This window comes from Astatotilapia calliptera, chromosome 9, assembly GCF_900246225.1.
Source record: "Astatotilapia calliptera chromosome 9, fAstCal1.2, whole genome shotgun sequence".
NCBI lineage: Eukaryota > Metazoa > Chordata > Actinopteri > Cichliformes > Cichlidae > Astatotilapia > Astatotilapia calliptera.
In genome coordinates, this window is record NC_039310.1 from 16,759,465 (window position 1) to 16,774,664 (window position 15,200).

At 41.9% G+C, this 15,200-nt stretch overlaps 1 protein-coding gene across 4 annotated transcripts in view; it reads right to left on the reverse strand.

The window, feature by feature from the left end:
* The window catches only part of prex2 (phosphatidylinositol-3,4,5-trisphosphate-dependent Rac exchange factor 2), a 91,591-nt gene extending 83,169 nt beyond the window's left edge, over nt 1-8,422 (reverse strand). For all 4 annotated transcript variants that reach the window (XR_003273317.1, XM_026179502.1, XM_026179501.1 and 1 more), the window contains exon 1: nt 7,961-8,422. Coding sequence is in view for 3 of the 4 variants with exons in the window: in XM_026179502.1 (XP_026035287.1) it covers nt 7,961-8,098 (138 nt within the window). In the remaining variant the exon portion in view is untranslated. The remainder of the gene's footprint in view (nt 1-7,960) is intronic.
* Nucleotides 8,423-15,200: the final 6,778 nt, after the last annotated feature.

Consider the following 15,200-nt stretch of genomic DNA (forward strand, 5'->3'; position numbering starts at 1 on the left):
CATGGTGGAGGTAGTGTGATGGTCAGGGGCGGCTTTGCTGTGTTAGAACCTGAATAACTCGCCATAACTGAAACGGAATCATGAAGTCTGCGCTCTATCAAAAAAATCCTGAAGGAGAATGTATGGCCATCAATTCATGCCCTGAAGCTCAAGCACAGTTTGGTTATGCAGCAGGACAGTGATACAAAACACACCAAAAAGTCCTCCTTTGCATGGCTCAAACAAGTAAAACGAAGGTTTTGAAGAGTCTTACTCAAAGTTCGGACTTAAATCTGATTGAGCTGGCATGACCTTAAAATAGGACATTCATGCTCAAAAACATCCAATGTAGCTGAATTATAACAATCATGCAAAAAAGAGTGGGGCAAAATTTCGAAAAAGAAATGTGAAAGACTCTTCACCAATTATTGCAAATGCCTGACTGCCAAGGGTGGCATAACCAGTTATTAGGGTTAGGGAGCTTTCCTGAAAAAGCCCGGAACAAAGTTCTGGCTTGTGAAAGAAATATTAGACCAATAAGCAATGTGCTTTGAGGCATCTCTAAGAACTCCCAATTGTCTGTAAAAGTTAGAAAAATTCTCCACTTTGATGTTATTGCTGTCCTTTCACTGACCCTGGCACCAAGTACATTCATAAACAGCTGGAATGAAGCAATTTATCTAATGAATATGTCTGTGTCCAATGTCTCTGCCTGACTCGGCGAGCTGCTTTCACAATCGACACTGAAGCGAAATGAGCACATGAGCATAAAATGATCCTTGCGGTCATGTCCGCAGAGCTTAATACCTGACAAGTTGTGGGTCTGTTTAATTTCACCCATCGTTGTACTCCAAGTGGTTAGCAAGTTTAACATGTTAGGAAGATTGCGAAATTGGATATTAGGTGGGGAGACTTGCCTCCAGTAGATGAGAGTACGTTTCCAGAGAGCAGGGCTACAATCTCTATGTGCAGTCAAGCAAACCATCACCCACTGATTGCTGGCGATTCCCAGCAGAGGCGCACACACAGCACACTGTATTGATCTCCGAGATGACTAAACAGAATTGTCAGCCTCCTAATCTGTGGCGCGCTCCCAAGCATGACTGTCTCACAGCCCGATTGTTCATTTGATTACCATTCAAACCTTCCAAACCATCTGCAGGAGGCCCCCCTGCCACCCATTTCAGCAGCACTGGCAGGAAAAATGAAACCTGCAGCGTCAGCCTCTCTCACACATGACAGAACTGGACATTTTGTCAAAGGAGAACTAAACAACTACCCTGCCAGTTTCTCCCCAACTCTCATTCTGCCCAACCACAACTGCTGAGTGTATTCCCACCCAAATAAATCTCCTTCCTGACAGGGTTCAGCTCATCATTGCTGCTTTTTGGACTGTTAATGACCAGATCAGAAAGCACCACACTGAAGGAACTCCATTATTTATTATTATTGTTCATAATGTGGTGAAAGTTTTCTTGCCAACAGACAGTACAGATACCAAGACTCTAGCCTTGACTACAAAAGGACAGTGTAAAATTAACATGTCTAATATTGGGGCTAATTCATCCTTCATACAAAGTCCAGCAATTTTATATCTTCAAAAAAAAAAAAAAGAAAGCCACAGAAAGGATGTCTGCAAACAGAACTTATTTAGAAACAGAGAGACACTTGTCTTACAGCAAATCTTATTCAACTGCTTAATTAAATAATTGATGCTAAAGTGGAAATTCCCGTCACGTCTGGCTAACTCTGGTTGTGTACAGAGTCAGAGCCCTGAAGTGCAGGACGGACAGAGACATGAATGACATGGAAAGTGTGAGTTTGAACCACAGAGGAAATATGGAAGCTTGTCTAGACATAGTCAGCAGACACTCCATCAAAAAAGAAAAAGACAAAATCGGATTGGAGAGTGTAGCAGCAAAGAGCCATAGCGTTTGTGAGATAATTGAAGACATGAAAACACATGGCTGGCAATTACTTCTTTTTTTTAAATGGCAATCGTTTAATCCGGCTAATGAGCAACATATGAATATTTTGTTTAGTTTAGAAACATGCTTTCATTTTTTCCAGGGGTGTTATCCAAAAGGATGGTAATGCTACAGGCAAGTTCACAGCACTGTGTCTACCTTAATCTCGCCCTTTTGTACTTGTCGCATGCAGGCACCATGTGACAACGCAGCTGGCACAGGTCAAATCACATCCTTCCTTCTCCTCTGCCCTCCCCCCGCCGCCGCCGCAGCCTTCTGAGCTAAGCCTACTCTATGGATTCAGCACAAAGGTTTATGCAGCCCTGACGCCTATGCAGTTAAGCCTCCTGGTTGCTAAGTGGCCGCGTGTACAGTAGCACAACACTGCTTTCCATGGCCAGTGAAGGCATTGGTGGGGGGATTGTATGTGTGTTTAAGCAGGAAACATGCAGCACAATGTAAAGATGGGAAGGTCCAAGAAGGAAGGAAATCCTGCTTGAAAAATGGCCTGAGACAAAAAGCAAAAAGTGCTTTCTGCTGTGTTAAAATCTGCTAGTGGGACTTTACACCAGGTCCTTTTGGAGAACCACAGAAACTTTTTCATTTTTGGATCTGCACTAAAAAAAAAATCCTAATATTTAGGGTCTTTTTGCAGCAGAAGAGAAACTCTGAGTGCCCTTTCCAAACTTTGGTAAGTATATATTGATTGGTCAAACACAGAAAAAAAAATAAAATAAAAATCCAATAAAACAACTGTAAAGGATTAGCTTTTATGGTTAGCCTTTAAAAACGGACCAAGATACACAAGAATGAGCTGAGACTGGAACCCAGGTTTTATGAAGTGCATATTTCTCCTCAGCTTCCAACTACGCATTACAAAGCAAAGTAGAAGAGAACAAGAAGACACTGAAACAGGATTACAAGACAATATAAGTCCACAGCAAGCAGTGACATTGCATTCAATTGGGCAGCCATTGCGTCACTTTCGCATTTCCTATTAGCAGTGCAAATTTAACACAGAAAAAAAGGCTTGGGCATATGCAATTCCCCCCATGTAACTCTCAAAACTGTTTGGTGGACTGATGACAGAGAGAAGGGAAGATCACAACTACAAAGAGACTTATCGAACGATTTGCTAAATCTAGGATGGAAAGGTGAATGCATGAAATGCTTGCCAAAGACACTGATGCTACTCAACACAGCACTGCTCAGTAAAGAGAAGGACAAACCTTCCTTAGTGTTTTAATTGATCTAGGACTCGAGGCTCTTGTCTCTCCAAGCTAATCTTGGCTGGCTAAAAGGCAGATTTAGATTTAAGATATGCTGCTTAACATAATATATTATAATGAATATATTGTTTATACCATATATTGTAAAAACAAAATTACAAAAGGCACAAAAAGTGCCAGCTTGGAGTAGTTTACAGCCAATCAGAGAGAGAATCACTTAAATTCAGGAAGAGAACCTATGAAATTGTTCAGTAATGTGAGAGGTACATCCTTGCAAACACAGCATAAAATGTAGGCCGCTTGTGTAGTGCCAGCAGCGTTGCAATTAAAATGCAAGTGAGCCGCTCCATCAGTTTGGGGGCCTCACAAGGGGGACACAAGAGAGAAGCTGCCTGTATTCTTGGAGAGGACAGCCTGACCAAATCCAATTAAAAAGAGTCAAGGAGAACCACGTCTCACCTCTCCCTCGCTTCACTTCTGTCTTCTAGTTAGCCTCTCACAAGCATACGCGTGTGTGTCTGCAAACCTGGATCATAGCTAAATGAAGAAAGTCTGAAGTTTAAAATTCTGCTCGGTGGCGAGGAAACGTGGCTCTAGCCAAACAGCGATCCATAAGTGGAAAAAAAAAAAACCTCTTCTTTAAAGGCTATCCACGGGTGGAACATGTGCAGCCACCACCTGCTCTGGGAGCAACGTTGAAAAAAAGGAATAACAGGGGTTTGTGACATATGAAAGGGCAGAGTGTATAAGAGGCAGGTGTGGAAGCCATAACATTATGAGGCTATCATCCGCTCTGGAGAAGAAAAAAAAGGAAGTAATTAAGGAATAAAGAGGGGAGCAGTCGGGGGAGATACAGCAGACTGCCTCTCTGTGGAATCGCTTATCACACACTGCAGCCTATTATAGAGACAAACTGATGTAAGCAACAGTAAATGGCTATTGGTAGGCTCTCTGCGTGAAAAACCCAGCCCCAGTCTCATAACTATACAATCCCAGTCTACCAGCATCATGCTGAAAATGCCCCGTCTTGTGTTACGTTTCATACACAACTTTGCTTTTGCACTCTTTGATCCAGCGTCTCCAGCAAGACAACAGCTTTTAACATTTCTGGCTTCTGATCCCTACCACATGCAGTAATTCGCTTTTTAATGTCAATAAAACGTTCATCCCTAGTATGTATTCAATAAATAATACATCTCACTTCATCTATTATTTAACAACAAATACATAAATAAATAAAAGGAACTGCTTAATTTACCTGCAGACTTCCATTAGAGCAAAATATACATGGCATTTTAATTCTTAAACATGGCAGCACTGAACTCTCAAACGCACACGTATACACGCACAAGATTGCGCTTTCACTGTTTACAAGTTTGCTTTCTCATCTGATCAGGATGCACTGATCAGATCAACAGAATCTTCTCTTCCTGTTTCCATCATGCACAAGAGAGAGCTGAATTCTCAAATGACATCCACGGATTATCAGACAGGAAAGGGATGGGAACAGGAGGCTGTGACCTTCGGGGGTCATCTGCTGAGAGGCGACGAACCGCCTCCTCATTCGGCCGGTTATATGTTGCAGGAAAAAAGAAAGGGGAAAAAAATTCCTGGCCCAGCGGCACATGCCAGAGCAACTATCCCAGCCATGTAAATAAATCCAAACCCAGAGGGACCGCAGTGGAGCCTTCAAATACAAATACACAGACAGAGTTTACTTGAATACCTGGGTTTTCTAGGAGCTAACAGCATTTTCCATTAGGATTCATTTCTAACTTCCTGCAGGCGTATTCACATGGAAGACACAAGTGATTTAAAGTGCGGACCAACAACTGCTGCACCTCCAGTCCAGAGAGCACAAGAATAACCTGTATGTTGCCTGTGCACGCGCATGCAATGAGGTTTTTCTTGAATTTCTTCCCTTGCTGATCAACAGTATCTAAGATAAAGGCAAAGGTACGAATTCTACAGCATTGCAAGGTCTAAAAACCACATCTATTCAATTTCAAGTTAGTCAAAGGATTAAAAATGTTTTAAACATTACACTCATATTACTCAGGCCTTTGTTGGGTAAGGAAGGCAGCAGCTAAGGGACCACTTAATGCACTGCAAAGCTCTTTGGAATATATTAAGTTAACTTGTGATCTCCCTCCAGAATTGGGACATGAAAGGTTTCCCCTATTGTAGCTTCTTGCATGCTTCTTCTCTTAAGTGCTTATCATGCAAGCAAATGGCTTTCAGTGTCTCTCCATCAATGGCAAACATTGGCAGTATTTTGTTTGACAGTGTGGCTAAAAAACTGCAGACAAGCAAAGACCTCATTAGAGTCGCTGTTTACATTATGCCTTGATTTGTTCCTCCCATTGAGGCTTTTCTAAGAATGACTATCATTTTATTGGCTCGTAGCTGTCCAAGATAAACACCACTGTCCACCACCACCCACTATCTCTTGCTATAATCGTTCATTATATAAGATAGGAAAGACATATTACGGACAGCTTCCCTGAAGCCTTCCTCTCACTGTCGGAATACTGGGGACGTTTAGTACATTAGGAGGAAAAGGTGGTGTTTTAATTCAGGACAATGCCCAATTTAAACGTTCCCAGTAGCTTTAAGATATAATCTACATATTTTCCCACAAGACGTCGGGTAGATCCACACAATAGGCGCATACTATCCTGGGACAAACTGCTCTAATCATCCTTGTTCTCCATGCTGTTTTCCACTACCTTAAAAGTGAAGTATGTGCGAGGTGCATTGTGTTTAGGTCCCACAGATCGGCAGCAACAATCTTTGCTCTTCAGTTCAACTTTGCCTACCGACCGGAGCCTCATTGTTCTCCAGCATTTCCTAACCTCAGAGGAATTCCTCCTCCAGGAAATATGCTTTACAAGAGAAGGCACCAAGCCCAGTTACTCACAGAGACCACCCCCCTCTACCCTTCGCCCTCCTGCCAACATCTGCCCTGTGATCCGCTGCACCCTTTAGCGATACCGTGCGTACACATCTTCAAGGCCTCCGATGCCGCACAAACTGGGCACCTCCAACCTGACCTCGAGACACTTAGACTCTTGGCAGTGGAGTAAGAAAAAGACAAGTATGTGTTTGTGTGATCAGATGAAAGTCTTCAATGTGACCCTTTCTCCACGGGAGGGCTGTCTTTGATCATCCTGAGCGTTTCTGACGATGCCCTCCAGGATCTCCCAGAAGATAAAACCGCTGATAAGAGCGGATCTTTGTCTTCTTCTTATTCTCCTCCTATCTTTTTAATCATTATCACTCCACTAAACCAACTTAACTCACTATTAAGACTCCAGTCTGATGCTTCCAGCATGGCATTCCCAGCCAGAACAGAAAGCCCTTGTAGGGATCAGTCACCTGTGAAATCAATCCCAGTTCCAGCACTACAGGGGAGATAAAGAAGGGGAAGGGGGAGGCTACATTCCCCAACCCCCCATCTCCAGGACTGAGGACACATTCCCCTCATGTAATCACCTCCTCAATTTCTCCACTGATGTGCCACTTCTAAGAAAGGCTCCATCTCCTCTCTGGCTCCTCTGTCCTCCATTGGAAACATCTGGGCGGTGGCGGCGGTGGTGATGGAGGGGTCGGGATGTACACATTCATACATGTGGTCTGGGAAACTGCAGACCACAAAGTGCCCCCTCAACCTTTCTTCACAGCAAATTTCCCACCAAGCTGGGAATGCAAAAATATGGTGAAAGGCAAAAGGGCACAGGGCATTGCATTAAAGTGTTCACCGCCAGGATTAACGTCCTACACGGCCACTTGGGCACATTAAAGCACTCGATAAGCAGCAGTGCACAATGACGACTTTTCACAGCTTTTTGGTTTCAGCAAAATCGCCACATCCTCCTGTCTTTGAAGTCAGGCGTCACTTCATGTAATGCCATTAAGTTGACAGCCATGACTCTGCCGTGCAGAAACCAAAAGTGTTATGCTTTAGTGCAAACCTGGAGTTGTGCTGCCAGCTGAGTGCTAACTCCAGCGGTTTGCATTTGAGTCCACCTGTGCTATCTTTGGCAGAACTCACTCCTGCTGGATTTAATAAGAAGCTGGCAAAGCCGGTGACTAAAATGCCCTCCTCTGTACTTCTTATGAAGTGTGTGGCAAATTGGGTAATTACTGGACTGAACAGATGCTGTAGAGGGCACAAAATAAAAAAAAAATGAAGAAAATACACACTGAGTAGAGATACAGATGCCATTTAAACAAGTTTCCTAAATGAATTGCACTTCAGTGACTCTGAAGATGGCAAATAAGCTTTAAGGTAAAGCTGTACACAACATAGAATGATGCACCTAACAGTCCTGGAAACATTTATTTCTTTGTCTTGGTTGACCTGCCATTCATCCTAATGGTTTATGAGGGCCAGACTAACCACTGTGAGCTTAGAGGAGCCCATGAGCAGACTCCGAAAAGGATTAAACATCACAGTGGCTGTGCAGGAACTAAAGCTGTGCCATGCCTCTTTGTGACTGCTCTTCCAATTTCACACTTGCATTTTCAAAGGTAAATGTCTCCATCAGTAGGATGGCGTCACACAGTATTACAGACAACTTTATGGCTCATGTTATGCTGACAGCGCAGCAGCATGCAGGGTTTGTACAGGAGAACGCGCAACACTTCTTGCCCTGCAGGCTGATGCACCGTGCATACTAAACAGGCTTGCTGGTTTGTGTTTATTGCGAGGCTTGTTTTGTTTTTCCCCGTTAAAGTATGCACTCTGAGGGTTCTCTGTTTAAAACCGTTCTCATCACTCACCGAGAGAAACTCGAGCGTCCCGACATAGTCCCGCTCAGTCTTTAAAAGTTCGTTTAGGACGCACACTCGCAACCGCAGCTGTTTCTCCAGGTCCTTCCCGCTTTCAGCTCTGTGCTCACTTCTGCCTTCCTCAGTCATTGTGAGTATATATGAAGTTATTTCCTTCAGGAGTTCACAGCTTCACATCACACGGCGAGTTTTAATGGCAGAAGTGTAAAGTTTGCAGCATGGTCAAAAACAAAAAAAGTCAAGGAGCAACCGGTGCCTGTGCTCTTAAATCCACAAAATGTAGGGAAAAGAGCGAAACGCAGTGTAAGAAGAAAAAAAAAAGTTAAAATAAAAACTTTTAATAAAATAAAAGGTTTCTGAAAAGCAGCTTCCAACAAATTGTGTGACTGACCGTTGTACAACAACTGGACACCACTTAGTGCACCGAGTCCATGTGACTCCTTAAATCTTCATCCTAATCCAGCCTCCCAGCAGCTTTTTACACGGAGGACCAGTGTAAAGGCACCAGCAACACTTGTCCTCTTGGTGCTGGTTTCAAAATAAAACCACGGGCGTTGAGAGGCAGCTAAACGCCAGAGCAGATAAAAATGACCTCACGGTCATGAAGATGCTCTAAAGTTGATCTAACTGCCAGCCAGAACTGCGGAAAGGATACTCACTGTGCTTAGTGTGACTCTTTTCGTGCTTTTAATTTGAAGGAACGCTTAGTATTTTGAAGCCATCTCCAGGTAACTTGACAATCCTTGAAGCATATAATCAAATACACTTCAGATATATGAGATCATGAATCTAAGCTACTAAAGTGCAATCTACGAGAAATCTGCATAATAGTGTATTTATATAAAAGGTGAAGGAACACACTTTTATTCCAGCGAAATTTACTGAGTGAAAAATAGTTTGAAACCCCTCTGCAACTTCATGCACCCCCTCTGATACTGCTGCAAATCAGTGGTCACTTCAGAATGTAACCATGCAATATATAATCATATATTATTATTTAAATTATTTTCATTTTTCTACTTGTGATACAGCTCAGTAGTTGTTTAATGGCATAATGAATTTCAGTCATAACCCTTTGACTTGTATCATTAAGTTTTAAATGAGCTCATCACTACTATCTGTGAGCTAATAGAAAACGTATTGCACAGCCTGCGTACACCATCGGTTCTTTAAATCAGTGTTAGCTTTTGGTGACAGAAAGGACAGAGCTGTAAAGAGCAGCTACATGGGACACGATAGCCCTGCACACACCATGTGTTTTAATGCATTTGCACATTTATTATTCTTTAAGCTTTCTGTCTGAGCACATTCAGTTTAAGATAAATGGTTTACACCCAGTCTGAAATCTCCCTCGGCTCTTAACCTCTTTACACAGACTTGTCTAATTCTTGCCAGCTGACATGTAGGGCAACCAGCGGGCTCTGATATGTGCCTGTGTCCGGTCAGTTTCTCAGTGATGCTCCAGCTGTGACTGAGAATCTTGAGCTTTGTTTCATATTCTTTTAAACATTATTGCGTGCACAAATATGGCTCTGATATGGATTAATGGATAAAAGGTGTCTTTTACTTTGAGGGTTTATGAGTGAGCTGTACAAGTGAAGAAGATATTTAGAATTTATCTGCCAAAATATAAAAAAACAACAGTAAATTTCACTTATTAGAGGAGTAGCTCATCACTTAAAACACACCATATAAACTGTCTATCAAACATGTGTATGGATATTTTAGAGGACGGGCATGTATGGCTGACCAGAGGGCAGGAACTTTGGCTGACAGAAGCACCCAGATGAATCCAGAGACAGGCAGGAGCATTTACTGGGCTTGGATTTAGCCAAATATATCAAAACGTATTGAATAACAACTCATGATTTAGCAGGACAACAGACTACCGGACGAACCAATCAAAAACCAGAGACCTTTTCAGGGTTACTGGCCAGTCAGTCACCTGATCTCAGGGCGACTGAGCAGCATTACACTGCAGACTAAAAGAGGCTATAGTGAAGGCCTCGGAGTCTCTGTGGATGTTTGTGACAGAGAATGAAATATGATGCATTAATTCACTCCTGAAATTTGGGCACACTAAGATACAAAACTGCAGGCAATGATAAAATATTAAGAAGGTGAGGAAACAAACAAAAAACAACACCAATAATAACAACAATAAAAAAAGATGTGAGTCTACAGAGAAAGACACACTTCCCCTTTGCTTTCATTCTCACGGGGCTTTCTTGAGCACAAATTGAAAGAAACACTTAGTTTCAGTGAAAGTGAGGCACAGGTGGCAAGAGAGGCTGACAGGAAATGTATTATCGTCTGTCTCTGGAATTCTCAAGGAGGCAGTCCACAAACACTTAAATTACAGGCGTCCCAAACACCACACGAAGCTCTTCTCTCCAAAACATCGTTTCATCTGGAGCACAATCAACAATTGCGGTTGTAGTCAGGTTGTTACGCCTTGCGAACCATTCAACTCCCTAAATACATGTGCATGTGCATGTACACACAATACATGTTTTATACGGGCAAAAGCAAACTAGAATGTTATCCAAGAAACAACAGCATCAACGTGCTCCTGTCAGATGTTTGTTAATATTTGAATGAAGAATTTCCTCTTGATTAAAGCTCATCCTGTTACATTACACTCAAGTTAAAAACATGGACCTAGAAAGATGCATAATCATATTTAATTAATCAGACTCTTTATAATTAGGTCAGAACTTCCTCCTACAGGCAGGTAAGATGTGTCACCCCCCACCTCCCTGTTCGCTGCTAACACTAAATTCACTGAAAAAAGGCCTCTTGAGAAGCTGGTTAAGTGTCTTTATATTAAATTAGACACAGTCAGAGTCATTTTGTGCCTGGGCAAATATGAGCGCGATCAACACTAAACCCAGCTTCGCTGCACCAGCTTCAAGGTCTTTTGAGAGGATTTTAGAGGAGCCATTTGCAACCTACAATAATGATTTAGGGATTAACATCTCAACAAGTAAGGATTCACTTAGCTCCCTTCTGTGGTCTATTTATAACCTTTCTTCCATATCTTTTTTTTTTCATTCATCTGCAAACCTAACCTGAAGAGTAGTCTGTGAAGTTTAGTGGCACACAATCACTGCAAGAGAAAAGGAATTTAACTGATGAAAATTCCCTTAATTTGTCAGGGCCAGAGGGAGTCTTCCTTTATCGAGCTGTTTTACGTCTCAATTACGGGTTAGTGTTAGTTTTGTGAGGTGAGTCGAGGACATGAAGCTTAAATCTTGGTATTTACTCTCCTCTGGTGCTCAAATGCGGTACTGCATGCATTCAGTGTGTTTCCAGATAAAGAAAGGATATCCTGCACTGTTTTCTTGTTGTCACCAGAGAGCAGTGTTTTGTTGTGTTTTGTTTTTTAAATGAATAATGATCCTGATAATAATCTAAAGATTTTTACCATTACACAGATTTAGATCATGGCTCATAATAACGGGTGTATTTATTGGCAAAGTCCTTGAAATTGGTGCCAGACTGACACTGAATGTGCTCGGTTCAGTTCTTAGTCTGAAAAAAGCCAAAAACCACTAGTAACAGACCAACTTAATTATAGTTTTATATGGGCCCTTTCAGTATAGGTACATTTCCAGACCATCTGATTTTATTACCCATGGCTTTAGTCTGTGGAATTACCTTCTATTATTTGTTATCCAGAGCTGCCGGTGCCTTGCTGAGTGCTGCCAGGAAGTGTTCTGTTCTTTCTATTGGAAAAGGAGGGTCAGACTGATACGAGGGCTGCTTTTGCTCTGAATATTTTCATCTAACACTGAGCACGAGTGTTGATAATACTGTTAATTGACTGATATTAACCTTTATTTCTACCCATTTCCTTCTAGTTCCCTTTCGTGGCAGCCAAAACCAACGCTTACATGTCCTCTGCAGTGGTGTCACTTTCCCTTTCTGCTCATATGATGGAAAACACAAAGAGACAGAGAAGATAATTAAAGTCAAGGCTGGCTGAATTTTTAAATCGGATTTTAAAACACTGGTTTGAGACCGGGCTGTAGGTGTGTGCGCATCTAGATGCAGCATTTTCTAATCAAATAAAATCTTTTTTTCTGGGAGAATTTTAATGCACTTATGCAGCCATGTGAAAAAGGACGCATCCACAGGACTCTCTGCAGTCCTGTTTGAAAGGCTTTGCAGCTATATGGTCCAGATAAAAAGAAAGCACACCCTATTTCATTTTAGAAAATCATCTGGTCCTTACCAACAACAACCTCAGATGAATCTCAGTGCGTTCATATTATTTCTGTATCACAAACTTAAAAAAGCAGAACAAAACAAAAGCAGAAACAGTGCACTTCATGATTTAATAGCTTGTAGTACCACTTCTTGCAGCGATAGCTTGAAGTAACTGTTTTCTGGATGACTTTCGGGCTCTCACATCGTTATGGAGGAATTTGTCTTTACAACACTGCTTCAGTTCATTGAGGTTTACATGCATTTGTTTATGCGTAGGTCTGTTGCTGTCCTTCCACAGGATATCAGTCGGGTTAAGGTCTGGACTTTGACTGCGTCATTCCAACAACTTGATTCTTCTGTTGTCGATTTGCTGCTGTGCTTTGGATCATCGTTCTGCCGTATGACCCAATTTCAAGCATAATTTAGCTGTCAGACAGATGGCTTGACATTTGAATCATGAAAGTGGCACACAGAGGAGTTTGTGTGCGACTCAGTGACTCCATAGTGCCCAGGTCCTGTGGCTGTAAAACGAACCCAAATCATCACCCCTCCACCACCATGCTTGACAGCTGGTATGAGGTGTTTTTGCTGATATCCTGTGTTTGGTTTCTGCCAAATGTGGTGCTGTGCATTAACCATTTTCACTTTGGTCTCGTCTGTTGAGAGGACATTCTTCTTGTGGTCTTGTGGTCTCATCAGATCCCACTTTGCAAACCTAAGCTGTGCTGTCATGTTCTTTTTAGAGAAAGGAGACTTTCTCCTGGAAAACCTTCCAAACAAGCCACGCTTGTTCCCTCTGTTTGTACTGTGGTGAACTTTAACATTTAACATGCTAACTATGGCCCGTTCAATCCGACATGTAGCTCTTCAGGGTTTTTTGTTTCTTTGTTTGTTTGTTTTTAACACTTTTTCGAGCATTATACAGTCTGACCTCGGGGTGAATTTGCTGTGACATCCACTCCTGAGAAGACACCTGAATGCTGCTGAATCCAAACTGCCAAAACCTCTGCATTAACTGGTGACCAGTTAATCAAGTGCATTAGATTAGCAGCACCTGGATTCTACTCAGCCTCTTAATTTCTCTGAAAGCAGCAAAGCTTAGTGGAAAAAGTCCTGTGAAAACTTTCTGTTTGACATAACTGTAAGATTAACAGTTTAGAAAAGGAAAACTAAACATTTACAAAGAGAAATAAAAGAATGTGTGAGCTACATGTTTGAGAATATAAATTCATGTCACAAAATACTCAAATTCCGGTTGTAGTGAGTCACAATCGCTGCGTTGCAATTGATTTGCACAAATTTTTAATGCAACAAAAGATAAAGATAAGTATAATAAAGTCTTAGCGTGTTGTTAACACAAGCCTACTTGTCTGTTAAAGTTCTTCAGTTCATGTTTCACCCAGCAAGGTGGCTGAACTGAAAAAAGTCATATTTTCTGAGCGTTATCACCAAAGTCCCCGCAGCTATTAATAAAAATCCAGCAATATGTAGTAATAAGATGCCGGGATAAAAAATGGTCAGTTTCCATCAGACATATAGAGCAGTATGTTTCATAGAATAACAAAGGAAGTAGCAGGATCTAAGATTTAGATTACAATCAAACACCATGAAGGAATACCTTCTCACTCTATAAATTCTGTTGTTCCTTATATAAAGTGCTAAATCACCGAGAATAGTTTCTGAGCTTCCATTCATAAATTGGATTATTTCTGTATTTGTCTAGAATCTGGTGTGAAACACAGTTTAAGGTTTTTCACTGACTCTGAATTACACCTTTAATATTAAGCAAGTTCAATCCCCCAGTCTTTGTAATAAATGTAAGTCACTGTCTGATGTCTGATGTGTGTGTGTATGTTCGTGTGTTTTAATCACATTTCCCAAGACACCATCAATCTGCCTTTCCCCCACATTATTTATAAAGAAGGCAGACCTAAATAAATCTGAACACAAACTTTTGAGGAAACTCGTGTTGCTTGCCAGCACGAAACAGTGCAGGAAAGCCGAAAAACAAAACAAAACAAAATGGAGAAACAAGATACGCTGAGCAAAAAACACAGAAAGGTAATTCGTAACGCTCTTGACAGCCTTTCCATTTCCATGCTGTGTAAGGTAAGCAGACTTGACGGCTGTACCAACAAGCAGCACTCTGCAGAAATCCTCTTCCACTTTATTTACTCATCTCATATTCTCTAACCACTACACTCTTCTGCCAAGGTCTCCTGTAACGCACACTGATTTCTATTACTGTGAGCGAGTCTTTGTGCTTTGTAATCAAACAGATGGAGATCTGTGAGCTGCAGATGTCTGAGCAAAGATTAGTGCACGCTTCATCAATGCATTTTTCTCATCATGATGGATGATGTTCTTGCTTTTTGATCTGTAGAATGGGATCATTAATTAAAAGCAAGTCGTCGTCACTGAGATGATGTTTTTGTGGTAAATTCTTCTTTCATTATGTAAGTGACAAATTTTTCTGGCTGTTAAATGCCCCACTTTGTGCTGCCTCTCAGTGTCTGCATCATCTTCAACCCCTGCTAACCTCTCTCTTTCATTTCTCCCTTTGGGGTCAAATGGTCAGAGATGTGCACTCACAGCTCTGCTCGGGGTCAGCTACCACCTTTCAGATCCTGCAGAGGCCCCGTGGTTTCACCAGACCCCCACTCAGCGCCACCAACCCGGCAGACCGCACGCCTATCAAAGGGTTCTTTCACGCCCCTCAGCACAGTTTCGGGACTCAGGGATGAAAATGGAGATTTACTGGCCCTGGATGCCATGCTAAGATTGTACAGCTGTAGACTCATGGCTCTGAAAAAGGAGCTTGAGCCTCCACCTTCAGTCAGACCACAGCGTAAAGGACTGCTACACACCCAGGTCTGTGTTCCTGAGTATTAAAAATAACACCAAATTGAGTGTTGGCAGTGCCCTCTGTACCAAACATGTCACGCTTAAATGACCAGCCAGTGTAACTGCCTTTACACACCAGTGTTTTCACTGTGCCTACAAATCCCTGAACATGATA